Source organism: Cystoisospora suis, assembly GCF_002600585.1.
Source record: "Cystoisospora suis strain Wien I chromosome Unknown contig_1942, whole genome shotgun sequence".
NCBI classification, from domain to species: Eukaryota; Apicomplexa; class Conoidasida; order Eucoccidiorida; family Sarcocystidae; genus Cystoisospora; species Cystoisospora suis.
In genome coordinates, this window is record NW_027154742.1 from 37,752 (window position 1) to 64,419 (window position 26,668).

The following is a 26,668-nucleotide window of genomic DNA, read 5'->3' on the forward strand; positions in this document are numbered from 1 at the left end:
GCAGTGGCGACGGTGTTGACTCAGCGGCGGAAGACCTAACTTCAGTGTCATCAGTGCATGGTCGTTAAGGGACTAAATCTTTTTTTCGTGAAAGGTTCTACACACGCTGGAAAACATGCGAGTACCGGGGCTGCGGCCGAAACTCTTAGCGGACGCCTCGTAGAGCGGCGGTCCCTGGCTTTGAAATGATGGGGTGGTGCAGGATGGGGGGCGCCGAAGCGAGTGACGCTCCCAACCCGTGCACCTCCTGAGCTACGCCTGCCCGCTGTTCTTCTCGGTTGCGGAACGGTCCGTGTGCACCACCCATCCGTTACCGCTGCAGCCCTGGCAGCCAAACAGCATGACACACCTGGACCACTTCGGCAACGAAGACAAAGTTGTGCCTCCGAGCTCGAACAAGCGCCCTTTATTGTCTCTGCCTCGCCACAGAGGACATCGCAATTTTCTTCGTGAGAGACAAGCACACAGCGGGTAGACACCTTCCCCTGACGCGAAAGGGCGGCTTTTTGGTTCCGTGCAACATTGTGTGGTGGGGGGTAGCACACCACTTTCCTTCACTGGAGGCCGGCGGGCGCTGCGCACGACGACACGTGCCCCGACCCCCAACTTCTCTGAATCTCCAGTAATCAGACAAGTCCCGTGTCTTGGTTCGTTGGCGATGGCCACTTCCGCATCCGATGTGACCTTCCGCCATCATCGCTTAACTTTTCTTGGTTTCGTGGCCGTTTGGGCCGAGCGCCCGCCTTTCCGACGCCGGCTGTGCGGAATCAAATTTGGACAGTATCCTTGGCCGTTGCCGCCGCCCCTTTCGTAGTAGGGCCTCTTCAAGTGCATTCTGGAGTGTCAAAGACAACGTCACGGGTATGGTTATCTTTACGCGACTGTTTATTTTCAAATTGTTGTATAGGGGCTTCTTCGCTTCACTGCGACACGAGGATGGGACGAGCTTGGCACCTTTGAACGGTGGAGCCGAAGTGTTCTCTTCACTGCAGTGGCGTGCACGGAGCGTATAGCCGTCAAAGGGCCTGTGTATAATCCAAAAGGTCGCTGTCTCAGAGTTTCTGCCGGTAAAAACGTCGCAACCATCCCAGAGCTTCCAGCTCCCACAGCGAATTTTGTCCCCTTTTTTACGTGCTAGTCCAGACATTCGCGTTTGTCGTTGCCCGCAACAGGCTTGCGGCTATAGCAGAAGCCTTTTCTCCTTCCAGCTCACTCAACATGGTGGTAGGAGTGTTCGAGAAAGATCTCTCTGCCCTGTAGGGCCGGGTTTGTACGTCTCTGCTGCTGTGTGCTCAACTTCTGGAGAGGGACAACCAGATTTTTCCAGTTGGTGAGAAAGCTGCAGCGGTTGCTCCTTCGAGGGCCCGCTCTGGCGTGTCCGGTTTGGCATGCCATCGGAAACAGGAAAAGGTGAGCATTCTGCCTTTTCGTTTCTTTCACCAGTGCGCATGCGCATCAGTGAAGTATCCGATGGCAGCGTCATCAGGCACGTTGCCGGATTTTTCAGAGGAGGTCCCTTCCTCTGGTAGGAACTCCAACCCCGCCCTTCCTGGTCCCGATGTCCTAGCCGGAGGTGGCCCTCGAGCTCCGGCGGGCGGTGACCGTGTTTCGCCTCTTTTCTTTCGAAGCGGCAGCCGTCCGTGGGGGAGCCCTCTAACACACGACAGTTCTCGAACAAGTAAAAACAGCCACAGTCCGCTTCTTTCGTCACTTCACGGGTCCCTTTCACTCCCTTCGCTGCCACAGAGGGCAGCGCTTGGCCCAGACACTGTCGACGACGCGCTCGCCGCATTTACAAGTGCCGGTGCGGGCGGATGTTATGCGGGCTCGCTCGGCGACACCTCTGTGTCCCCTGGGTCCTCTCCGGCTTTGGAGAGCTCTTTTGGTGGCTCAGGGCTGCCAGATGCGCTGGCAGGAGCCACCCCCGCGGATCCACGGGCTTCTACTCACAATGTCCCGTCTGCGCTTGCCCCGACTGGCACCACCAACGCAGTTCTGACGAGCCCCTCAGGTTTCAGTCCGACCCTTCCTGTCTCTGCTACGGGTCTGCTCAGCAGCTGTCTGTCCGCCGCAGACCATCAAAAGAACCTTACCGACACCACTTCCGACAACCCTCTCCTAGGCCCGGGGCCCTCACTTCCACCACCGATGCTAAGTCTCCTGCCAGGCATCCGGCCTGCCTCTTTGGTCACATCACCCTCAGACACGACTACCACGCCTGCAGGCACCAGTGCCCTTGATATGTCCAGCACCCCGTGGCCCTCGCTCCCGGTGGCTTGCACTCGCCAGAGCTTGCTGCGGACATCTCCTCGAGGAGGCAACACAACTGGGTCATCCCTCCTTGGCGTGGCTCTTGGCGGTGCGGGGCCGGCAACTCTGCAGTCGTCCATCCTGACGGAGAAACCTCGGACAGGAGATGTGCTCGGTGTACACGCTCAGCCGAGCGGCATGGTAGGTTTCCAACAAGTCCCCAACCCGGCTCAGCACGCGGCCGCTGGGCATCATCATGCCCGGGAAAGTCTGCCCAAGGTTGTCGGCGTGCGCTACGATAAGGTGAACAAGACATGGAGGGCGTCTTGGTATGATCCACAATCCAAGCGACGAGTCGAAAGGAAGTTTAGTGTGAACAAGCTCGGGTTCATTAATGCTTACAACATGGCGACAGGTATGAATCCCATTTTGTGGGCGGCCCCAGTACGAAGACCGAGCGCCCATTGTAGAGAGGTTTCTCAGTGACCTTGTGTGTACGGACAGCCTGGTATACACTGACGTGCGGGACACACGGGAAGGTGATAATCCAGACAAATGATCTAGTGCACGAATGCATTTTACACCTCCTCGTGGTACTCTCCGTGTAGGCAACGTGACGACGACTAACACACACGGTGAGATTCTGCACTGAGGACAATCTCTAATGCGCCTCCACGGACCGCTCACTTTGGAGGTCTTCAACGTGACGGCACGTGGCTTCGCTGCCCTCTTGCCTTTCTTTTAGCGCCTGCCAAGGGCGTGGTTCTTCTGTGTTGGTTTCAACTCATGAGCACGCGTGTAGTCGGAAAGGACAGAGCCTCTGCTACTTCTGGTGTCGCGCAGACCAATCTGATACTGACAGCAGCATGCCACGCGCTGGCGTGTCGAACCTGTTCCAACTAGGAGGTTTGTATTGGCGTAGGTAGCTTTCTAGTACAGTAATCCCTCGCTTCGGCGACTGTTACCGACTTTCAAAGAACCTCAGTGCCTCTGCCCGCTTGTGCTTTGGACACGAGAGAAGCAGGCTAGCCTACTCGCTAGTTCGGGGTGCGGCTTGCCATGTCTTTCGTCTGGGCTCTCCAATGAGTGCCTCAGTTCTGAGCTCGATCTTTCTTTCCTGGTTCCGTTTGTTGGTGGACGACCCCAAGTGTGTTATCGGTGCTGTTTTTAAAGTAGTCGTGCCAGTCGCAGTGACGAGTGGCCGCAGTTCGTTCCCCGTGTTGAGAGATCGCTTCCGGGGGACCAAGCAACTGTTTGGTGGATGTGTGTACAGTGCTTCGTAGAACCTGTCACAACAGCAATGACAACTCGTGTGCCGAGACACTTTTTCCGGGGTGTCCTTCCTTCCAACGTGGAAACGTTGGCTCTGAATATGGGTACACACTGAGTCGGAATATGTGATCCGGTCTACAGAGTGCCGGAAACTGCAAGAACAGAAGCTGGGATTGCGCGACCGAAGTGGACGGAAGCAGCAGCAACAAGCAAAGAGCCCCAGTATGACATCTGGATCCGCCGTCATTGGGTCTGGCCCCACACCGGGCTGTTTGCCCGCCGTAGATGTAAGTTGTACGTTTCCCCGTCGACACTCAGCTGAAAACCGTACAAAGGCCGCTCCCCGTCGAGGCGGGGCAGGGCCGTAGCCACGGTACAGCAGATGTGGCCGTACTGGTCAAACGTTCGACTGGTTCATTTGTCTGCCCAGGATAGGGTATCGGGCAGTGTTTGGGGCGGATGAGCCTGAATCTCCACAACTGAACCCTATTGTACAAGCGCAGTTGGGGTTCTGCGTCAACGACATGCATTACGTCGTCGGGTTGACGGCGTGAGTCGGTCCACATGGAGTGTCTTGATAGGTCAGCAAACAAGCCCGCGGATGGTCAAGAGGTGTAAGCACTTTATTTAGACGCTGGCAGTCTCCCTGAATGTAGAGGCGCTGTAGACGTTTCGAGATTGCTCCCGACAAGTGACAGATGGATTCCCTGCAAGTGCTGTACATGAGACCGCCATTCCGTGAATCTGCGGTAATGGGGGGGGCAAGCGAGAGAGGGAGTAGCCACACTCACCGGAGTCCGTGCTTGTCTGCTCTGTTTGTGAGACTGTCTGGCAATGCTTCGGCGACAAACTCTCGAGTTTTCTCACTTGATGATGGTCTCTGCAGCTGCAGCAGCAGCAAGAACTCCTGAATCAAGCTTCCGCGTGGGCAGCGGCCTCCCACTCTTTACTCTCTGAGCGCTTGGACAAAGACTCTCTGCAGCAGTTTCTGCCTTTTGATCTCGGTCATGCGTTGGGCCACCATCGCGCTTCACCTCACGCTGGTCTTGTCGGAATGGGGTTCAACTCGGCGAGAGACGGGGCAGCGCTGGGCACGTTTCCACAAACAGCTGAGTCGCTGCTGAGCCATGCTCCGGAGTCCTTCAGCCCCATCGACGAGCCTTGCAACAGCGCGCAACGGCAGCTCTTAGTTATGAGGCCACCACAAGCCCGCAGCACAAAGATAGATCCGAGCACTACTAACCATTGCCTCGATAGTTCCTCTTCTCAGCCGCAGGCGCTCCCCGCCAGCAGCATGCCTTCCTCCTCGGTTACACCGACGACGGGCACTCCATCGGGCACGGCAACGACTTCGAGCAGCAGATTTGGGAGGCAGCGCAAGCGAAAGGATCCCCCTTCCGACCATACGACTTTGCAGCTTTCCCGGCATGCTGTCAGCGAAAACGCTCTTCACGTTCAAGACCGAGGCTTTCACGATGGGGATGACTGCGACGGAGTATGGCGCAACACCGGCGCCCCACTAGAAGAGGCTCGCGTCTCTCAGGATGGCTCTGTCTACACATCGAGTACGTCATCTGACAACCAGTCCCAGTCCAGACGGAATCACCGGAACGGCCAGACAGAAGCTTCTGTGATACAGCAGCAGGAGGGGAACGACCCGGAGGGAGGTCGTGTGTATTCGCGAGAAGGAGGAAGGACTACAGTGGATAGCGGGACTACCCCCTCTGTGGGCGAGGAGGAGGGAGATGCTTCCAAGGCGAAAAAGAAAGACGAAAGAACCACTGATGAGGAAGCTAAACGCAGAAGGCTCGCAGGCAACTCAGACAGCAATCAAGAAAACGACTGCAAGTCGTGGGGAACAGTACCGAGGACCCCCCCGTCACATAGCGGCGGGTCCACGGCCACGTCCTGCGGCCACGGAGAAGGACAGGAAGCAGAGAGGTTGCTCACAGGAAATTCCCTATCAGGCCAAGCCAAAGAAGTCAAAGAGGAAGACGGGTGCGACAGAAGATCGTCAGGCAGTTCTCGAGGAGCCGGCGGTCAGACGCCGCATAGCTCCAAGGGAAGCGGAAGCACGGAAACAACAGTGTCTGGTCGTCGACGTTGCACCGGAGGCGAAACACACCAGCTGGCGGACGGCACCGAGAAAAGCGGCTCGAGAACAGCCAACTCATCAGAGGATTGCTACCAGAGTTACACTGGACCGGCCGCCGGTAGACCTGCTGACGATCCTGAACGGAGCGACCGAGACGGCGATTCGGCGTTGCTGCTTCGCGGTAGCTCGGGAGACGGCGAGAGAACCGATTGGTGAGGTTTCCCTGTTTTCCTGTCTGTTCCTAAGGAAAGGGCTCGGTAGAGTACGAAGCAACAACTTCTGCTTCTATAAGTGCAGTTGGGCCTGAATCCTCTCGCGCCGGAGCAACACCTCCCTCTGCCCATATGATCCACTATTTTGCTAATTGGCTGGCTTACTAGGCCGCATGACTCAAACAGTCGCATGGATTACCTAGTGACATGAAGGGGTCTGGGATGCGTAGGCACCGAGGGCCAACATCGTCTAGCAACTGGGGAAGCCGGCCAAGGAGGCGGTGGTGGAGCGGGAGACACGAAGGACGCAGATCGGGAAAATCTACTTCGGTGCTAGCTGTGGCTTTCCCGGCCAAGATCCCGAGGAAGGCGGCGATTCGGCTGAAGTGGGGGATACACATTCAAGGGAGTTAGACATTGGTGGCGATCACCTGTGACGCACTCTCACACTTGCGTTCAGTCACGTGGTCACTTGCACAGCTTGCTCAGAATGCGGTGAGGCTGCTCCACCCGTGTACTGATCAGAGAATGATCTGCACGCCGTTGTCATGAATGTAGGGACAGATGAGTGCCAATCACCTACCGTTGTGCTTGTTGCATGGTTTGTCCGAAATCGCAGCGGCCGGGACCCTTTTACGTCGGGATCGCAGACGCCACTGCCGGTTGAGCGGCTTTCAGCTTCCGAGAACCTCACTCCTAGCCCTCGCCACGCTTCCGAGTCTTTTCTGTTTCCATGTTACAAGCGGCGATCTATCCTCTCCGCCTCTTCATTCGCTTCTTCTCTCCTCATTCCTTCGAACTTCTCCCTCGCGGCCTTCGCCCTTGCAGCGGGGCCTGAGAGCTCCGCTTCGCCGAAGGCTTTGCAGGAGTAAGTAGTTGATCCGTCACTGCGCACCACAGTTTCCCGAAGACCACCAGGGTTGTTTCCGTTGGAGCGAATGGCCAGGCTGACAAGGCTGATAAAGCTATTGTTAGTGCATTGCAGTTACTGTGTGCACAAAGTGGGACGTTGCTGTCTCGGCGTTCCGGGGCCGGGAATCAGTCCTAGGTATATGTAACCGTGCCTGTTTGGCCCGCTTGTAATTCAGAGTTTAGACCGGAGTTCCGGCGAACATGATGAAACTTCCGTGGCGGTCTCTGCGCAGCTGCAGGCGCCCTAAATCTTGTCAAGATTTTGTTGTGCTTGCTACCTAGTTGTCCGCCGTCAGGAGGGAATTTGGCCGGGGCACTGGATAGAAGTCGGACCGGGAGAATATGGCTGGTGCGAGCCTTGTGCTGTTCCTGAGGCGGCTGAAAAAAGTACACTGGCGCTCTCGGAGCGTAGTCCGGTCCTGGTGGCTTTGTGTAGTATGCTATCTGTCTGCTGTCCCGGGGCGGGTGAAACTTTGTTTGCGAACAGAGCAGTCTTGTCAGGGACACTTGCCCCGAAACCACTGTAGCTTGTCACATAGTCTCTGCTTTCTGGAGGGCCGCCTTGGAAGCAGGAATGAATAAAGGGGGCCGTTTGTTGTCACTCGTGTCTATGCGTGCAGTCAGCGAGGAGCAGGGTCAGTCCTACCACCCTTGTGCCCCTCTGTCCGGACCTGCCGCAACTCTCCAGATAGCCCCTTGTCTTGCCCTGTACCGGTCAGCGTCAGCTCTTGTCCGGGTCGAACCTCCTCGTGTTGCTGTGGGTTTCGGCCACTTTACCAGGTGAGAAGAAACGGCTTCCAGTGCTAAAATGTTTCACGTTGTGCAGCCTCCGATTCCCAGTGCGTCCAGTGGACGCAGACGAGGGAGAAGTCGATAGTGTTGCTTGGAGGGTGAACTGCAGACAGCAATAGTGGAGGCAGTTTGCCCAGATAATGCTAGCGAACCGTTTAGGGATCTAGTTCTAGAAAGCAGGACCGCGGACACTCTCTAGAGCGTTCTTTGAGGGCTTGCTGCGTCCAAAGGATCTTCTAGCTCGCTTTCTCCTGTTCAGCCATGGTCTCTTCTTGTTCCTTGTGGATGCCGTCCTCATGTCAGAGCTCCGGACTGGGTGTAAACTGCTGCGGGCGCCGGTGGCCCCGAAGCTGCTGTGGGGACCGATGCCAGATCATTCCCCATCACCCACCTGCGTTTGCTTGCTCGCATCATTTGAAAGAAGCAGGCCGCTATTCGGGTAGCCCTTGTACTCGCGTGCGCGGCAAGGGGAACAACCTTCTTCAGGCGTCTTCCCGTCAGAGAAAAGAGGAAGGGTGGGATAGCTTGACGCCTTTGGCCTCCTCTTCGTCTTCTCCAGCTTTCTCCTACTCCAGCTCTTGTTGCCGCAATAGCTGTGGCCCCGCTTTACAGTCGTGTGGTACTGGTACGGAGGAGTGCAAGTTTGATACTGCGGTTCTCGAGGGGAAGGCCGAAGTAGATTGTGCACATTCTCCCAGCACTTCTGAGAGGAACAAATCCGCAGGACCGATTTTGATCTTGCACCTCACCAAGGAGTTGCTTCTCTTGCTGCTTCAGTCGGTGCAGGACGCTGTGAGCATGTTGACAGCCGAGAATCCGTCAGCAGCGCAGACGCCTAGAGTCCAGGACTCGAGTGATGGCTCCGCTGGAGACGGTGAACAAGTGGCTGGACGACACGGTCAGTCCGGAGGCTCCAGTGGGGTGGGCACATGCTGCGAGAGCAACAGCAAGACAGAAGAGAGACCGGACGAGGGGTCTGGCACGGCGAACGAGAAAAGGGGAACGATAGACTGCGGGGTTTCGCCAAGGGAGGCGATGGTATGCGTTGCGGTTCTTGAACGGCACAAGCAGACTGTGCGCTCCGCCAGCAACGTGGATGACCTGGCACGATACACAAAAGTGTTCCGGGCGTGCATCAAGACAAAGCAGGTGCCCACGCAGTTGCCACAGACAACGCTGTTACAACTCCTCCGTCAGCTTTTGACCATGTCCCCCCGACAAAGCGAAGAGGACTCCGGGACTGCAGCGTGCCGACGAACAGAACGGACGGAACAGATGAGAGCTTGTCTCACGGGAAATCCAGACACGTCCCTCGCCGATAGAGAGCGCTTCATAAACACGGGGTGCGGTGCTCATTGTCGACAGGGTGGAGATTCCCCAGGGCCATTAGAGGAGAAGGCATCCACAGACAGCGAGACAGGACAGAGCAAGGGAGGCCGTTCGAGCCGCGTCACGACGGCAGGCTCGGACGAGGCGGGCGGTATCAATGACGAAGACAGCGACAGCGGAGAAGGAGGACAGACCGATTTGTCAAGAGAAGCAGCGGACGCGAGAGAGTTAAGGGGTAGCCACGACCACGGCTATCTCGTAAACACTGGGACCCAAGGAATGCATCAGGGAGGACGACAGAACAACTGTCGCCGAGAAGATCAGGGAATGAAAGAGAGGATCGAGGAAAAAGCATTCCACCACGCGCAGTCGCAGCACCACTCCCACCGCCACAACACAAGAAGCCGGAGCAATGGCCACAAAGGCCACGGGGCAGGAAATTTATCGAACACGCGTACGTCCGCACAGACGGGGCTGGGAGCAGATGTGAGTGACGACCCTGTCTGCTTGGGTTCTCTGAGTAGATCAGCAACCCGGAGCCAGGCTGGGCGGCGCAGCCTCTACAAGACGAGACAGCAGAGCCTCGAGGCAGAGCACAGCGAAAACAGAAGCAGCGGCTGTGCAGATGATAAAAATAACGGCCAGGGAAAGGAGGGACAATGCGTACTTCGCCCCGGCGAAGCGCGCGACAGCGCGCTTGGAGTAGCGGGCGGAGTGCAGCTCGTGAGCAGCGACACGAGAGGCAGGAGCCACCGACAGCAGGCTGTCGTGTTGCAAAAAGAGTCGTCAGTGACCTCTACTCAAGTCTCACCCTCACTGTCTCCCAATCTCTCTCGCACTGCGAGTATAGACAAATCCCTCGTGAATGCGGAATCTACAGAAGGGGACGGTACGCTCCATGCTGCACCTCCCACAGGTGCCGAGGAGACCGACAACGGGCTGATAACTGGTCCTAGTAGTGACTACGAAAGCGCAGATGGCTCCGCCATGCGCGAGGGAGAAGCAGCCGTACAGGACTCCCTTGTACAACTTCTCCTCTGACGTCCCGATATGGTCCACGCACGTCATCATATCTTCGAGGTAAAACATGCGGCTGAGTGAGATCCCAAGGTGGACTTTCTTGAGGAGTCTACATGGTCTCACTTGATACTCAATCGCAGCATTGCTGGGAAAGGGGACTCGGCCTTCAGTTTCGGGTGCTGAACTCCATTTCAGATTTACACGGTATCCAAGCCGCGCCACACTTTTTCCCCCGTCCCGCCATTTGTTATACTTCTCTGAGGGGCTAAGGGAATTCACTGAAGCACCGCGACGGAGAACGCGAGAATAAGCAAGTTGTCTTGGTCTGCGGAAAAGCTGGGTCAAGCCAAGCCAGCCAGAGTCTCGCGTCTCTTCTTCCCCGCGCATGTACTATGTGTGTGCTCCAGGCCTCGTAGCCTGTATAGTATCCACAAAAAGGTAGGGGTTCCGACGGCCATACGCGTCCTTGGCGTCGTGGCTCGCGTAGACCCTTGGGACGAAGTTTTGCCGTCGTTAAGGGATCTCGCTCTCGGGAGCCGCTCAGAGGGCGGGCAGGGGCCACGGAGCCTCGAAAGTGTTGAATGCTTTTCAATAGACGGCGCCAGCAGGGCCGCCGCTCGCTCGTTCCGTAGTCGGAATGAATATACAGCTGTTCGCTTTTTCAACTGCTTGCCGAATACAGCGCATGCCCTGTCGTTTTGAACAGAACAGGTGGCAGGCATCGTAGATAAGGCAGCCCTTACCAGACTGGGATCTGCGATTGAGAAATTGATAGTACATAAAGGAGTTCCATGAACAGCTGCACCTGAGTGCGAGTGCTCAGATGTTCTGGTGCATGCTGCTTCTAGCGTGGCGTAGCCACGGTTCGAGGAAACGTTCCAGCACTATCATCGGGAAACAGCTACATAACCTTCGCACCAAGTGATTCCTAGGCCTGGCGATAGCCTGGAGAGCTATCTTCAAGAAAAAAAACGTCCCTGCCGGAGAGATGGATTCAACTCTTCTCGCGAAAGGGGCTTTCTGCAGTGGAAATAAGTGGGGTCGCGGGCACTGTTGGACCAGTGAGGGTATTTTGAGGCCAGGCTTTTTTTTTGTCCGCCGTCCTGCGGAGAGATCCACAGTATATGCTGACAAGTCTCCCAATCGATGTTAATGTGTCTTTTCCTTTTTCTACGGATCGCGGGGGATTCGCAAAACTTTCGTGCAAACAAATGATGGGAGGCTCGTTGAGGGCATACGAGACAAAGAAAGCAGACGAACCCGAGCTCGGGCGGGTCCCATATAATGCGGGGCCCGCCGAAGCGGCCCACTCAAGTCAGCGTTGTCGCATCTCTTCAGAAGTTCAACCCAAAGAAAACAACTTGTTTTTTCAACAAACAACAGAGCGCAGTTGGTGCCACGACGAGAAGCCGCACTGCGACGTGGCGAACGGAGCAGGTCGCGCCCAGTTCCAGAGAGACGCGAGCTAAGGCCACGATGATGGAGATAGATGAATTGTGGGTTTCCAATACCCAGGTTCGCACGACGCGAGTACGCTGCAAGTGGTTGCCAGACTGCTGGCTCGCATCGGAGGGCCGGTAATAAAAAGCCTATGAGTAATAAATTGCCGAATCCCTGGTGATACCCAGGCAAGTCAAACCCGGTGAGCACCCAGCTCGCCAAACTGCTTGTTATCGGCGTGCCCTCTCATCTGGTCCGAAGAAAACGACCTACCCCTGGTACGCTGGCCAATCTGCTTAGGAGCGGTCGACGGATCTTTTACCCTGAGTCGCCAGAAACTCATTTTGTTGGGAAGGTGCTACGGTCTTTGAGACCGCGGAGAATGGCTACAGTGATAGATACGCGAACCCACTGACACCACTTTCGAAGTGTACTCTGCTTCGAAGCTCGCCCCAACCCGGGAAGTGGATGCTCTACACTGCTGCGTTTGAGAGATGCGCGAGGCAGCCCAAACTCCCCAACTTTCTGTCACGAGGTTATGAACCTCCAGGACTCTGTTATCACAACGTTTTTCCCTTTTCTTTGTCGAAAAACTGGACACGCCGGCCCAAACAGGGAGACACCCTGCTCCTGCGCACGGCACCTCGGAGCAGGACGCTTCAGTCCACGCGCTTCAGTTGCGAGAGTATCTCAAGCAACTCCCTTTTCTACTGCACCCAACTATTGTGTTCCAGATTTCCTGCTAGGAGCTAGCGACAGTTTGCGGAGTTTTGGTCCATTGTGGCGACGAGACCATTGGACACCAACTCTCCACAGATGGATGCACCGGTGAAGAACGGCGTTCAAAAAGGACAGGGACAGCTCAAGTACTGAGCAAGAAGAGAAGGTTTCAGTTCGGGTCTAAAGGCCTACGAAAGGCGATTAGCTTAATGGGACAAACAAGACTGTCACTGCGGAGCCGGCATGCAAGCGGAGAAGACGGGGAGAGTCGAGTGTCTAACCATCATTGAGCGCATGCAGACGTGGTCATACACGTCTGCATGATGATCCTGCCACCGGCCTTGCTTCTTCCTCTTTGTGTTTGACGGCATTGTTTGTGGCGAGAAAGATGGTAACGGCATCTCTTTTGACCTCGGCATCGACGTTCCATATCCCATCGCCTTGCTGTGGGGGTGTTAAGAAGTGGCACCAACCCGTTGACAAGTTATATCCGTGCCTCCCTGCCTGCCCGGTGTCAAGCAAAGTGCCGTGAAAATTGGGTGGCACGTTACTTTGTAGGATCCTTGCCTTTTCATCGTCACTTCCGCGTGCTCCGTGACACAATCAATGCCCAGTGTGGCTGACCGCTGGGATGTCGGACACTGTTTGAATCTGACAGACAGCTCTCTACACTATGGCGCCCCTTCTTGGGCGTTTTTGGCTCGTGCCGTGATGTCACCGTGGAGGACCTAGTTTTGACCCAGGGCACCAGTCGTACCAGCATTGCGGTGTCTGACGTCCTGTAGCATTTTCGGACTTCGGCGGTGAACCACTTGTCCGGGGCTGAGCACAGCCCTGGATGGGTGTGTGAAGTGCCTGCTGAGATGGTCACTGGAACCACCCTAACCTCGCCTCTCTGACACGAGTCCTGGAGCAGGTGCTTGACGGCAGACCTGCGGCTAAGTATTGCACAGAGACTGTCTCTGTTACGTCCAAGGGTGACCACCGGGCCCACACCGAATGTCGGAACGAGAATCGGTCAGCAGGATAACGAGCGCTGTCACGCCAGCCGCAGCGGTCTTCAGCTCGACAGTCTCTAAAGGCGCGTCGGCGGGCCACCGAATGGTTACTTGGAATCGCTCGGACACCCAAGTGCTGTACGGACACAGATTTTCTGCCTAGAGCGCTGCTAGAGTAGGCTGCAGGACACCCTTCCATCTTGGACCCCTCGCCTTTGTGACTTACGAGGTTTTTGTCCTCTTTCCGGAGAATGGTGGGTTTTCAGGGAGCCAGGAGAGCGTCAGGCCTTCACCGACGAGCTTCGCCGGGGGAGATGGAGTGCGCCCCTGGCATTCCGGAGAGAGCCTGCATGCCAGGAGTTGGTGCTGGAGGTCCCGCAGTCGTAGGTTTTCATCAGGAGCACTGCTTTTATGCGTCGTTATTTCATTCTCCAGGCTCCTCGAGATCCGGAGCCTGTGTTTGTTCGCTAATCGCACCAAACGAAACAAAGGCGGAGGTTTTGTGTGACCAGGAGTCACGGGCCGTCTTTTGCTGTTGTGGCGAGGGCCTGCACGGGCGAAATAATGGGAGAGACTGTGAAGTGCCAAAGTGGGAGAAAGTGCTTTGGAGAAGGCAGCCTTATCCAGACAATTACGTCGACCAGAGTTTTTTGGGCTCAATCAGCCGCAATGCCAATCTGAGAACATACGTCTACGCGGATCTCTGTAAAGCGACAGCTGCCATAACGCAGCATGGCAGCTTGTTGGTCATCTTTGTCGTCACTTACCTCATCGTTCAAAACCATTGTCTGCCTGTCATGGCTCTCCTGGCGTTCGATATGGTCCTCCTATGCGTTGGCTTCTGCCTCCGTTACCTTGCGGACCTTACTTTCGAAAGTATGTCGCCGCCACTTGCTTCCCTTTGAACACATTCTTCTCACGCGTCAGTACAGAACGCATGTGTGGAGCTACAGATGGTGCGCTGGAGTGTTTCAAATTTTCCTGCGTCTTTTCCCAGCTTGGCGGACGCGTGTATCGTTTGTTGCACTAGAAGCACATTTCTAGGCTTTCGCGTGTCCGCCCAAGTCTTATCACGTCGTGGTTAAACAACTCTACCCGTGAACGGACACCATATAGAGCTCGGTCGGGATGCCACTTTCGGCATAAACCTCTTTTTCAGCGGTTTGTGTCTATACGTAGGTGTGCTGTGTTTCTTCAGAACTGTGGCGCGGTCTTCGGAGCACTATAGTCGGCCTGGGCTGTCTTCGGGTACGCGAGAAATCTTCGAGTAGTCTAACGTCTTGTACACGCCTGTCGAGTGACAGCAGTTGAATACACGTCTGGGTCTCGACAGTGTTAGACCCTTCACAAAGTAGAGACACGAATTCACCTGCCCAACAGCTGAGAGCGCCCCTGTTCGATGCTTTTCCGATTTTGCAGATCCTGTGTCCGATCTTGCGCACCTTGACTCAGTCTTTCAGCGACGACACGGTCGTCTGTCTTTGCGTTGGTAAGTCCGTCGTTGTAGGCGCAGCACTGTGGTTAAGGAGAGCAGGCTTTCTGCAAGACCGGCGCCGAGTCTCCCAGCACATAAATTCGGTTTAGCTGGGCGAGGACGCCGTTGCTTCTGTTCGTGTCTCGGGGGCATAACAAGGAGCAGGGCACTGCACCGTTAGGAGCGTGATATGCGATGCGTCCTCGGCACGCGAGCTAGTTTTGTCCCGTGTGTTTCCATTTGCAAAGCGAAGAAATTGTTCCATACGAAGCGGGCAATGATCTTTGTTGTTTTTCTCTTTTGTGCGTCTGCTGTGCTCAGTGAGCCTCCTTGTGCACCTCGCTTTGACCGACTACTCGTACATATACAGGTACGGCTCGCAAACCGGAAGAGGTGCGCGTGCGACCTTCCTGACCTTCCTGGGGCGCGGAGGCGCCTCTTCGCTGTGTGTCTGGTCGATGCGCGTCAGCCATTTTCTAGCAGGACATCCGGTTTCACCAAGTGTCTATGGGCAGGACGGTTTTTCTGCTTTGTTGACCGGAGCCGAAGTTCACAGCACACAGGCGCCGTAGTGCTTTTCTGCCGCAGTTTATCAGTCACTTCGCGTTCCCCTAGTACCGTATGCCCGGAGTCAGCGTGCTTTGTCTGTTGGCTTTCTTGAGTCGCTAGAATGCAGCCGAAACACACACTGGTAACACTTTCTCTCAGTGAGTGAAGACTGCCGTAACTTTGAAAGGCTGCCTCATTTTCCCAAGCTTTGGCCAAGGTTTCTTGGGGTGGATGGCCGCGCACCGCTTACTACCGGTGACCTACAGGTGTGCGGAGTCGGCCAAACTAATCCACAACCTGCCGCGCATGAGAGACATCATGATTTCTCTAGTGCACTATTGCTTGTATTCCTGGAACTGCTCATCGCGTACGCGGTGACATCTTCTTTGATACACTTTTCTGCCTAACAGAAATCCAGGAAAAATTGACGAGTCTTTCACGCGGGCCATGAGCATTAACGCCGCTCTCCTAGCGAACGTTGTGTTGGCTTCAAGACTGGACTCCTCCACAGAAGTTTTTGCTGTCCTTGTCTTCGGCATCGAGTAGGCTGCACGATAGGCTTGTCCACTCAACATATGCCTCCGTGTACGGGCGTCTGCGTGCACGCGTGGATATGCACATGTGTCTGTGTGTAATCACTGGGGAAAGGTGGCTGTTGTGCTTCTACGAACGGTCGCTGTCTACGCGTTGGTGCCTTGCCGCTCCCTCGGATCGAAGAGACATTGTATGAAAAAGTGATATTTTTTTTTTTAAAATCACATCTGTAAACGACTTTTTGTGCTGGTACGAGTGTTATATTTATTCATGGGTGCGGTACTCTTAGGGTCGCTATAGGTGACCGGAGCGGAGGTTTCCGAGGACGGCCATGGAACAATTCGCTACCGGTTCAGCACTGCATGTCTGCGGCCGAGGCTCTTCACTGCAGTGCTGCCCTAGTCAGATGTTTCTTGCTGGGCCGTTGCCCCGCCAGGACTGAATTCCGAGCCGATGTGTGTGAGTGGCACATCCACGCCCACTTTCCACGCGGTCTGCTCTTGTATTCAAGGCCGTCGCTTGCAATTTCTTGACTTTCACTCAAATGTTTTGCTTGTTCTGTTCGGACGCATATATATCCATATTCGGTTGACCAGTTTCGTCCTGAGCATCGGTTGCCCCTCCTGTACTTTCATTGGTTGACGGCTGATTGCGTCTCGAAACAGCCGAGCTTTTGCGGTGCACGGAGAGACTACTGACGACCGACAGCAGCGAAGGTGGACCACGGTCTGAGCTTGTGTCAGAGCCTCTCAGTTGGGAACTGTGAGGATGGCAGTGCACTTGGCCAGTGAATCGGAGGTTTGGCTTCATCTGTCGTCACCCTTTGGGCTTTGCGAAACTATCTGTTTTTCATATTGTGCCAGGATGTTCGCGCTGAGTCCAATGACCCGACGAGTCTTATGGGTAAGATGAGTACCGCACACGGCCAAACAAAGACCCGTGGCTGAGTATCGACCAGCGCAAAGAGTGTTGCGCGAGCCTTTGCGGTCGAGCGCGCAAGACTCATCTCAGCTTCAAGCAGCTGACAGCGATCGGATATTGCGAGGAGAGGGAAGTGGAGATGCGGGAGCACAACCTGAGAGTTAAACAGATGAAAAGAAACCTGTTTTTTTCAGTGGCGTCTTCAAGTCACGGGCACAGCTCGTACAACAGTGCGCAAATTGGCGACAAGCGGCTTCAGTTGGACAAATCAAGGTGGATTGTAGTCAGCAGAAATACTCGAAAGACGTCCAATCCAGTACTGAGTAGCAGCTCGGGCAGACTGGAGTGCCGAGTCGCCTTTGTCGAGTGAAGGTCTGCGAACTCTCAGCGTTCAACGTTGTTGGACATGCACTTTCGGCCGCACGTTTTTCTCACCTCCTGAGTCAGCAGTAGGCGGTTTTGCACGCGGGCTTCTATTACGGTAAAGCAAGTGGTAAGGGGGCGGGTTCCTGCGGTTCGGGGGGACGGTTCCTCGACAGTTCAGACGCTGGGTAGTACTCTTTCCATAGCGACTGCTTCCAACCATCGCTGCTGATCTGTGTGGTGTCTCAGCAGAAGTACCCGTGGGCCTTCGTCCACGTCATCACGCCGGCGCTGATCTTCGTGACAGGCGTGTTGCTGTCCGCTGAGGCCCCCGGGAGCATCGTGATTGTTTTCTTGTTTTGGTACGTGTCAGTAGACAAGTAGAGCGTCCGAGTGGGTACGGTGGAGCGGACAGCACAATGTGGATGAAGTTGCGTATAGGAATTGTGGTAGACAGATGAGAATGAATCTGTGCTTCCGGAAGCATGGTTACCGTCTGCTTCCAGGTAGAGATACTGCTGCTGATTTTGCTGTAAACGGCTGAGGGGCGGGACTGCTTCTTTCTGGTCAGCTCAGATCGCTTAGTTTTGTATCCAAATAAGAGACCGTTCGTGCCCCTTCGGCTCGCGAGACTGAGCATCCATCGTGCTACTACCCTCTAGGATCCTGCTAACCTGGACTCGTCACCTATGATATGGTTTGCCCCATGTAGAGGTTAAGCGTAATGTAGCAGGGGAGTGGTCAAAGACTTGTCTGGCGTACGGTGAGCGGCACCGCAAGGGTGGAACGTAGTCTAACCCTTTCTCATGGAGTGTGTTCGCGACTGACGAGCTGCGTGTTTCGTAGCGCTTGCAGATGCAGGCTTGTATGCCCCTGGTAATAACTGGGTGAGAGCTAACGTTTCACCCAACTACCAGACGAAGAGACCGATCAAGCTTATCAAGGGGGGTGTCGCGGCAGTTAGCAAATTCTTCTGTCCGGACTGCATACGGCGGGCCTGCTTGTGTGTCCGTTGTGCTTGACACACAGTCAGTAACTAGGGTTGAGCCGCGTTGAGCCCTTTCCCGGGAACTCCAGCTGGTAGCACGACTTCTTTTTCAAAAGCTTATGCCCGTGTGTCGGTGCTGTGTGGTGCTCAGCGCGATTTTTGTCACCTTCGTCGGACCGTACTGGTTGATCATGTTCCAAAAGTACAAGAAGTGAGTCTTTACATGTAGATATTCGCCAGCTCCTATTGCCAGCAATCTCCTATCTTCTTCTGAAAAGCGTTGTGCTTCCAGAGAATGCGGTCCCAGGCTTCTACAACCCGGTGAAATGTGACTGGAAGAACTCACCGGTCAGCTCGCTGCCTTCACGTCATCCTGTATCCCCTGCGCAAAAGCACAAGCTTGGAGTGCCTTCGTCTTTCAACGTTGTTACTTCCCTGAAGCACGTCATAAGAGTCAGATGCGACTCAGTTCTCTGTCCGTGAAGAGTTGGTATCAGTGGTCCTCCTAATAGCCCAAGCGTCTCCTTGTGTGCGCTTCGCAGCGAGATCAAAGGCCCGTGGGACGTCGCAGAAGTCCCGAGTTACTCCTCCTGAGAGGAGGCTGGAGGTGCCAACGTCGCGAACGTCGGTAGCTGGTCCCCGGTGGCCTCCCTTTTTTTATGCCTCGGCCTCAACCCTTTCAGGATCGGTGGGGACAGGAAACGGTCACAAAGCCCAGCTGGTCTCTTTGGTCCGCACCGCGCTGCCACTCCGCCGATTTTAGCCCAATCTGTTCTGTGAATTGTCAAAAAGCAGGCGTTACCGCTATGTGGTACCTGCCACAGCTGCAGTCACACTGTTGCAGTTTTGTCGTGGTCCGTGCTCCACCTCGCAATGGCGCGTGCCTGAAAGAAGACGCCATGTCTTTCATTGCAATGTGTGGTTCCCGAAGATGCAAGACTCACTGTCTTCACCGTACAGCAAAAAGTGTCTGCTCATTCAGCCCTACATTGTCGAATTTTGGCTGTGCCAGCCTGACCATCTCGCGTACGAGTGTTGAAGCTTCTGTAGTCGTACTTGTATATTTTCGTCGTGTTTGGACTATGGCCTTGTTACCTGTCAGCCGAAAGGAGACAAGGGGAGTCTAGCAGGGTTCCCCTGCATGAATGCAATGAAGCGCTCGATGACCTAGTGTGGCCAAACCGTGAAAACTTCGTGCCTCTTCATGTACGCGCATATTCGGTCGCGACCGGCGAGCCCGAGCAAACGTAAAGAGTGACTAGCGCGACACTAGCGCGCTCTCATTTTGGGAGTCTCCTCACTGACTTTCTGTGTGAGCCCAGTCCGTACAAGATGACTCCCCGGTCTACCAGCATCAGACGGCGCACAACGACAATAGACACTTCAGTATACATTCACAGGCCCGATTTGTTCAGTCGCATTCAGGAGCGACACATTCTATAGAGATGATTTCACCCGTCGGAAGACCTAGAATGACAGATCAGTCGGGGCGAGACGGTGGGTGAAAGAGGCTCCGATGGAAGGCATCCAGCACCGCTTCGCTGCCGAAAGAGAACCCAAGGTTTCGCTTGATTGCGAAAGCGATGCGAGCCCTGCATCTCCACATGTACGCTGGACCGAATAGATGTTTTTCAACGCGCGCCATTTTAGACATCTGACCCGTAGAAGAGGAAGTGCTTGCTCTGTCTGGGCGTGAAGCGCTTTCTGCACATAGTAACAGTGACCGGGCATTGACGACGATGTAGCCGACAATTCCAAAGCTTTCAGCGGAACCGCTCAGCTGTACGGAGCCGTCCTGCTCTGAAGGTGACCAAGTCTTAAAGCTGAAAAGCATCACATCGGCATCAACCGAACACAGCCTCTACCTCGCACATGGCCCCGCACGTGATGAAAACACACTTTTCATGAACTTCGGCTTACGCGGAAGATACCAACTTGTTCTTGGAAAAAATCCCTTGGCGGTGGGAAGTGTAGTAGCGGATCCCCGGAAGCGTTTTGTCCGCCGACCTCCTGCTGTCGGACAAAACGCTTCCGGAACGTCTAAAAGATCCACAGGTGTGTACACGTCTGCGTAACGGAAACTAATGTACAGCACGTGAAGCTGATAGCCACCGCGCCCATTGCTATTTGTTATGTCAACAGCGCTGCAGCAGTGCTTGATGCCCTTTCCTACACCGGCGGGATGAAGACCTATGGATGCGGGGTGTCGTATGCCGACACCCTGAACTGAACAACCAGAAGATGTCGAGTTTTTCTGTCTGCCTGTCCCCCTTGGTCGTCCTCAGAGTAGTCACTACCACTACCTTGTGTAATCCGATGGATAAATAGGTTGAAGATAGATAAAACTAAAGAGTGTTCTAGTCAATGGAAGTCGCCGTCACTGCTCTAATGATCTTGATATCATGGATCGGACGGTCGGTAGCAGTCGTCTGGACAGTCGAAATCTTTTTCACAATTTCCATCCCTTTCTTCACGCGTCCAAAAATCGAGTGTTTTCCATCTAGGAAAGGTGCGGGAGCCAAACAGATAAAGAACTGAGAGCCATTTGTATTCGGGCCGGAATTCGCCATCGAGATAACTCCTGCCCCTGTGTGCCGAAGATCTACAGGACAAACACAAACAAAAAGCTCCGACAAAAGACCCTTTTTCCTGCTAGATATTACTGAAAAATTCCGCGCCCAGAGAACACCAGACACCCAGCCGACGAAGAAAGATTCAAAGAAAACAGGGAAACCGGAGTGACGCCTGATAAGCCTCTTGTACGGATCTTTCAAGGGCACGTCCACTCACCCACTGAACGGAAAAAGTGCTCTAGAACTACCAAATACACCAGCAGAAACGATGTCCCATTTCTGTTTCGTTACTGCAACAGGGCACGATGCTCAAGAAGGTACATATGAACAAAAGTGAGCGCTATCTGGACGGCCCAAGACTACCACCGCTGCTGCGGTCACGCACGTGCTTGTACTCAAGCTGAGAAGAAACACGAACAGCTCTTCGAAACGGAAGTACAGTGTATGGCATGAATCCTGTGTGCGTTGCATGGACGCCGGCCTCACAAAAGTAATATGGGGAACTTTCCATGAACGTTTGCTCTGTGGTCCGGCAGCTTCCACGGGGAAAGATACCCATCAAAGGCCTCTGACTGTCTTATTTGAAAGATATGCTTGAGGATACCTGTCCTACCTACGGTCGACTGTTTCTCGCCAAATTTATTCGGGTCAGAAGAATGAGGGCATTGATAGGAAAAGAAGAGACATAAGGAGACAAGAGTATCTGCCTCTTTTCAGATGTGTCTCGTACGTCTCCAGGTGATGTCACGCTTTACTCCCCGTGTCCGCCTGCCCGAGGAGAAGGCTTAGAAGAAACTGCGAAGGTAACTGTGTACTCACCCGGATGAATTTCATCCTCGAATTTGTCGCCATAGATGGACTCCCCTCCTCTTCCTGTCCCTGTTGGGTCTCCCCCTTGAATACAAAAGTCTTTAACCACGCGGTGGAAAACCGTGTTGTCATAGTAAGCCGACCTCGCAAGTTCATAGAAGTTCTTGCAAGTCCTCGGTGCGTGTTTCCAGTACAGTTCCACTGAAATGTCACCCATAGTTGTTACTAATGTCACGTTTGCTTCTTCATTCAGAAGGAATGCTGAAGCTCCATCGTCCTTCGCGTTACTGACCAAAGTGGACGTCTTCGGGAGAGCGATAGAGCCACTCTCCCCATCTTTTATTCCGCTGAATAAAGTCATGGTGACGGGAAATTGTGGAACGGAAGTTTGACAACCAAAACCGTATTTTTAGACGAAACCGTTGCCTTCATACAAACCGAAAGTGGTGCCACAAGTGGAACAAGAAGATATCACTGACCATCCACGAGATAAGAAGACTCTCGAGGATGCATAGGCATCTCAGCCTCGGGATGGCCGGACAGGTCCTCACGCAGATTGAGATTCCTGCGTGAAGAAGCCGAAAGGAGAAAACACGGCTGGAAATACGGCTGGGTGTGCTAGGGGAGAAACACGAAGCCTCGCGACGGTCGGAGAGGGGGACAGTAATCACGGACTGTCAGAATGAAGCGATGTTAGACCTGCAAAAGGCGCTGAGGATGTCTATTGTCCTTAAGGTTGGATCACTTCGTTCCCTGTCAGTTTTCAAGAGAAAACGGGTAACGTGTCACCCTCCAGAACATGTCTTCTCGCTTTCCCCTCAATGCTGACCCCTATCAGACTCCCTGCATTACATGAAAGTGCTCCGTGGAAAGGACAAGAGGCGGACGTTTCAAGGCCGTAACAAATTCCTGGCCGACTCGGCTCGGCTACGAGCAAGCATGGAACGAGGCGGACAAATGAAGTACGGACAAGGCCAACGAGGAGAGGAAAAACCGACTGGAAACAGGAAGAGACCGAAAAAAGGAAAGAGACAACACCGTGGCCGAATGAAGTTGAGATAGATGCAGGGGGCAAAAGCAGCAATACCCAGGGGCACAGCGGATCCAGGGAGTCGTGCATACGTGTGAAGTGGCTGAAGCCCGACACCATAAAGGCCGCTTGTGCTTCCTGCCTCCACTGACACACCTCAGAAACGAGTTCGAGAACGAGACACTGTCACCTTCGCCGTGTTTCGGGCGCATGCAAGACATGAATAAGCGGGAATAATTCGAAAGTCGGAGATCTACCGGGGCATGCAGCCCTCCTAGCCCGATGGTCTCCTTTCAATTTCTCAATCAGGGCTACAGGCAGCCCTCTACGAGACGTCTCGATGACTTGTAAGTGAGCCTCTTCTGTCTTTCTGCGATGCTGAAGGTGGCCGTATACCCTTGGCTGGTTCGCTTTAAAAATGACAGTCGCGCGGACGCGCACACCAGGCAACATCGAGTTGAACGGACTTTTGAATGAACCACAAGCATTAGCAGTTTTGTCTCCATGCCTCTCTTAAATACTCCAGCATCTGCCCCCCGCCCTCAGCTTTATCGATGACGTCTTGCTCTTTGCGTCTTCCTCTTTGGCTGACTGGCTCTTCCCTCTTACGATATCGGCTGGTTTCCCCGTGTCCCGGTCAATTCCTTTTTCGTGGTGACGCTGAGTAGTTTTTGTCTGTTTGCTGTCGTGGGTGCTCAACAGTATGAGCGTGTTGCCCGCAGCGACGAGGAACTCTCCTCGAATTGTTGGTCATCGAAGGGGGATGCCTCCTTGCGTCACGGCTTCGGCGCTGCTTCGGCTGTCTCCGTGTGACTCAATCTGCGTGGCTTTGAATTCGCCATATGTAGCGCTTTCGCGTTCCATTCCTTTGTCCTCTGCCTCTGTATTCCGTTCTGCTTATCCGTCTTCGTCATGTTCATCTTGTCGGGCCGTGTGTCTCTCCGAACGGCTCGCCCCCCATCGAAGAAGGGCGCCAATTCTAGCCTGTGACAGACAAAAGAAAAAACGAGAAGGAACTCGGGGAAACCGGGGCACGTGTCCCTGGTCTTCTCAGGGGCAGCTGCCATGCCAGCGTATGTTGAGGGCACCCTTTGCCACTCCTCTTTCCCTAGATCAGAGAAATACGAGTTCGATTCGTCTAATATTCCCGTTGTCTGCTTGTTTTACCTCCTCGTCTGCCGGTTGGCGTGCATCGTCTCCTCTCCGCTCTTTTAAACCTATCCTCGGGCCCTCACAGAATGGGTCGGTAGAGTTCGAGTTGTCGACTTCTCTCTCGGCCGAATCTCGTGAGCGTCTACTGACTCTGCCGCTGGACCAGTTACTCGCTCTTCCTCTCAGTTCGGGTGGGGTCCGAGATCGGAGCGAGACTGAACACTATATAGAGTCAGATTTAGATGGGGCGTGCCGTGAGAGCTCTCCCGTCCATGGGAAAGCTTTCACGTCCAACCCCGAGGGAAATTCCGCTCTGGAATTTCCAGACAGAACTGAGTCAGGACATTTCACAGGAGGCCATACGAGGGAGAATGGCCAAACAGGAATGAAGGAGGGAGACGTTCCCATGGGAAGCATCGATAGTCTCGGCAAAGCGGGTGCTTCTTCATTGACTTGTAGCATCCCGAGTCACCAGGTCGGAAGTCTCAACTCGCCCACAGAAGTGCATTCCGCCTTCCGTGCACTTCCGCTCGCACCCGAGGAGACCATGCAGTCTTCATTTTCGCACGGAGCTAAAGTTCTCGTGTTAGAGGAAACAGGCGAGCTCGAGGGAGGAGAAGATATCAATGAAAAAGGACTGGGACAGCAAGAAGAACTTCCGAGCAACGGCGATGAAGCAGAAGCTTTGGCCGGTGAAACTGCACGAATGAAGAAGACGAGGTGGCGGTTGTCACGGCGAAACCGGCCGATAGAGGATACCGAAGATTTTGGCCGCTGGCCACGTACCGTGTCCCTTCTCTTCACCGACCCTGTCGACGACGTCAGCTCCGCTGATATTCAAGGTGGAGGTCGAGGGGAATACTTGTCACCTTCCCACTGCAGACTTGAAGGGGAGGGCCCTGGTAGAAGGATGGTCGTTGGTTCGCTGTTGGCGAAGCCTTCCGGCTATGTGTCTCCGTTCAGGGAGATACGAGGTTCGTTTCCTCAGGTACCACCTGTGCGAGACCAGTCTTTCACCCGGCCATCCGGGTCTTCGTGTTCTTCGAGCTCCGTCTTCTCTCGCTCCTCCATCGCGGCTTTTGAGTCCAGTGACAGTTTGTCTGATCCTGGGTCCCCGGCTACTCCAGGTGCACAGAAGGAGGTCTGTGGCTTCATAGCTTCCACTGTGAAGTCGACCCAAGCAGCCGATGAGGTCCCGGGACGGGTTGTCAAACAGCTTCTGACACCACTCGAGAAGCTGCGCATGCATCGGTCTCGGCGGGAGTTCGAAGCTGCTGACCACGTTCTCAGGCTTCAGGCATTGACTACACCTCGCCATGGCGTTCCCGATGACAGAAGTTCATCACAAAGAGAAGGTGGGGTGGGCATCGGTCGACTGCAGGATTTCGTGAGTTCGACAGGAACCTGAGGACGCGGCTGAGCACTCCTTATGCGGGGGTCTGTGCATGAAAGCGTTGGTCTTCTCCGTGAGGCTAAGCCCGTGCTTACACCCGTCCCTACTACTGTTTTGCGTTTTCGTTACTGTCGCTTTCACAGCGTTTCTCTGGAGGCGGGCAACTCGCCAACTCAGCCAAGAGCTGCGGCGCTCTCTCTCATCTTCAGCTCTCCGTGACGTGATCCAGGCGATCGTGGCTGGACAGCACTCAGGCTTACAGGGTCCTCCGCCGCAGCTTCTGGTTGGTTTGTTCAAAGAAGTTAGCAAAAAAGTCATTTACTGGAGCTTGTACGTCTCTCAGGATTGCTATTCCATTGAGGAGTGACCATGGTGTCTGGGTGCATGAATACTTGGAGGTCCCCGTTTGCCAGGCAAGTCCGCGTGTAGCATGACTGTCCGCGGGTATCCGTAGCCTTTGTTGCGCGTGAATGTGCTAGGTCAGGGAGCAGCGTGCGTGCGAACCCTGCGCTCTCGCCGCTCCCGAGAATACGCAGGGGTGTCTTCGTGGTGTACGTTCCGGTGAACACCCGTCTTATCTACAGCGCCTGGTTCTCGTAAGTATGTGTCCGAGTGACGGACGAGTCAGCGTGAGGCCATACTTATCAGGTCAGTTCCTATTCCGTTTCACTCGGTCAGGCGTGGCGTCAGCGCGCCTCTACTGTGCTTGTCAGGGAGGATCTAATGGGCATTCTGCATGCCTTGTCGTCCCTCTTTCAACCTATGCACCCCGATCACATTCGCAAGCCGCCTCATTCTCCCTCCTCGTCCCGCACGAGGGACTCCTACGACACATTACTCGAGGACGCCAAGCTGACAAACCTACGCATGGAGGAGGAGACTAAGTACTCGCTTGATTTGGCGTTCCATCAAGACGTTTCGCCCCTTGACTGGCCAGGAACTTTAGGGCCCTCCGCAGCTTATGTGTTCCACGTCATTCTTCAGCGCCTTCTTGAAAGCTCGGATAGACTGGATGCCTTAGAGATCACGACGGTGCTTCAAACCTACGCGCGCATGGGGGTGAGGTTTGACGTCGAGTGGCCTGAACTGACGTTCTCTGTCTTGGGACTCTTTGAGCGAGTGTGAAGAAGCTGCTCCTGAGAAACTGCCAAGCATCGTCTTGACAACCACACTCGCGTGTCGACACTAGCCGCGTCTTTCTTTTGGACACGTTGCTTACGCATTCCTGTTGCCGTCTCACTGCTCATTGCACCCTGGCATCCGTAGTTTTTGTTTTTCTGCGCATTCTTGGCTACGTCCCGTCACAGCTGGTCCTGAGCTCGTGTATGTGTCGCAGTGACAGAGTGCATTAGAATAGTGTAATTTTCCAAGAGGCGCTTAGGAGGGGTGGGGACAGAGGGGAAGAGCATACGTAGTGCGGAAAAAAATCGAAACTCCCACCTTGCCCCGTGTGCCGATAAGGTCACAATAAGAGCTGCCAAGCAGTGCGTCGCCACCACACGGGTCGTATGGTGGCGTCCAGTTTCTTCTTTCGTTCCAAAGCATTAGTGCTTCAACCAGCATTCTTTCCTGCTTCGCTCTTCTTTTACAGATCCTCTCCTCTGAGAGTCTGAAAAGCCTTTTGGATGCTCTCTACCGCTGCCTTGTCGGGCGTCAGCGTGCAGGCCAGTCGCTGCGCGGCGATGAGGAACCACTTCCTTCTCTTCCTTCGGTGCCTTCAGCAGGCTTGCGTGAACTGCTGTCCCGTCACACTACTCGATCCGTCCCTCCACACTCCTTGGTTTTCTCTGTTTCTTCTGTCATGGCCTCCTCGCCTCGATGGTCGAGCCAATTGATATCTT

The 26,668-nt window shown here is 54.6% G+C and overlaps 4 protein-coding genes across 4 annotated transcripts; 3 read left to right on the forward strand and 1 right to left on the reverse strand.

Moving 5' to 3' along the window:
- Positions 1 to 304: 304 nt before the first annotated feature.
- On the forward strand, positions 305 to 9,903 carry CSUI_004230 (ap2 domain transcription factor ap2iii-4; the record flags this gene model as incomplete). Its single annotated transcript, XM_068064423.1, has 5 exons — positions 305 to 3,809; positions 4,409 to 5,829; positions 6,449 to 6,697; positions 7,362 to 7,521; positions 7,837 to 9,903. Exons 1-5 carry the CDS (start codon positions 3,747 to 3,749, stop codon positions 9,901 to 9,903), a joined length of 3,960 nt encoding a protein of 1,319 aa, XP_067923606.1. The 5' UTR covers positions 305 to 3,746.
- A 3,487-nt stretch (positions 9,904 to 13,390) lies between these two features.
- Positions 13,391 to 19,033, forward strand: CSUI_004231 (phosphatidylinositol n-acetylglucosaminyltransferase; the record flags this gene model as incomplete). The annotated part of the gene is made up of 9 exons (XM_068064424.1): positions 13,391 to 13,916; positions 14,239 to 14,288; positions 14,460 to 14,529; positions 14,836 to 14,884; positions 15,474 to 15,605; positions 16,461 to 16,500; positions 17,131 to 17,243; positions 18,021 to 18,080; positions 18,412 to 19,033. 9 exons carry the CDS (start codon positions 13,391 to 13,393, stop codon positions 18,461 to 18,463), a joined length of 1,092 nt encoding a protein of 363 aa, XP_067923607.1. The 3' UTR covers positions 18,464 to 19,033.
- A 171-nt stretch (positions 19,034 to 19,204) lies between these two features.
- On the reverse strand, positions 19,205 to 22,555 carry CSUI_004232 (peptidyl-prolyl cis-trans isomerase family 1). Its single transcript, XM_068064425.1, has 2 exons — positions 21,262 to 22,555; positions 19,205 to 20,471 (listed from the first exon to the last, which is right to left on the reverse strand). Exons 1-2 carry the CDS (start codon positions 21,611 to 21,613, stop codon positions 20,227 to 20,229), a joined length of 597 nt encoding a protein of 198 aa, XP_067923608.1. The 5' UTR covers positions 21,614 to 22,555; the 3' UTR covers positions 19,205 to 20,226.
- Positions 22,547 to 26,604, forward strand: CSUI_004233 (uncharacterized protein; the record flags this gene model as incomplete). The annotated part of the gene is made up of 4 exons (XM_068064426.1): positions 22,547 to 24,789; positions 24,971 to 25,157; positions 25,541 to 25,886; positions 26,419 to 26,604. Coding segments are annotated over exons 1-4 (2,523 nt in total), but the record flags the coding sequence as incomplete, so codon positions are not given.
- Positions 26,605 to 26,668: the final 64 nt, after the last annotated feature.

Excerpts from the sequence above, each read along its gene's own strand:
- CSUI_004232 (XM_068064425.1), bottom strand. The coding sequence starts at position 21,613 with ATGACTTTATTCAGCGGAATAAAAGATGGGGAGAGTGGCTCTATCGCT. Across the intron at positions 20,472-21,261 it reads CGAGGATGAAATTCATCCGG|ATCTTCGGCACACAGGGGCA; the intron begins GTGAGTACACAG and ends TTTGTCCTGTAG.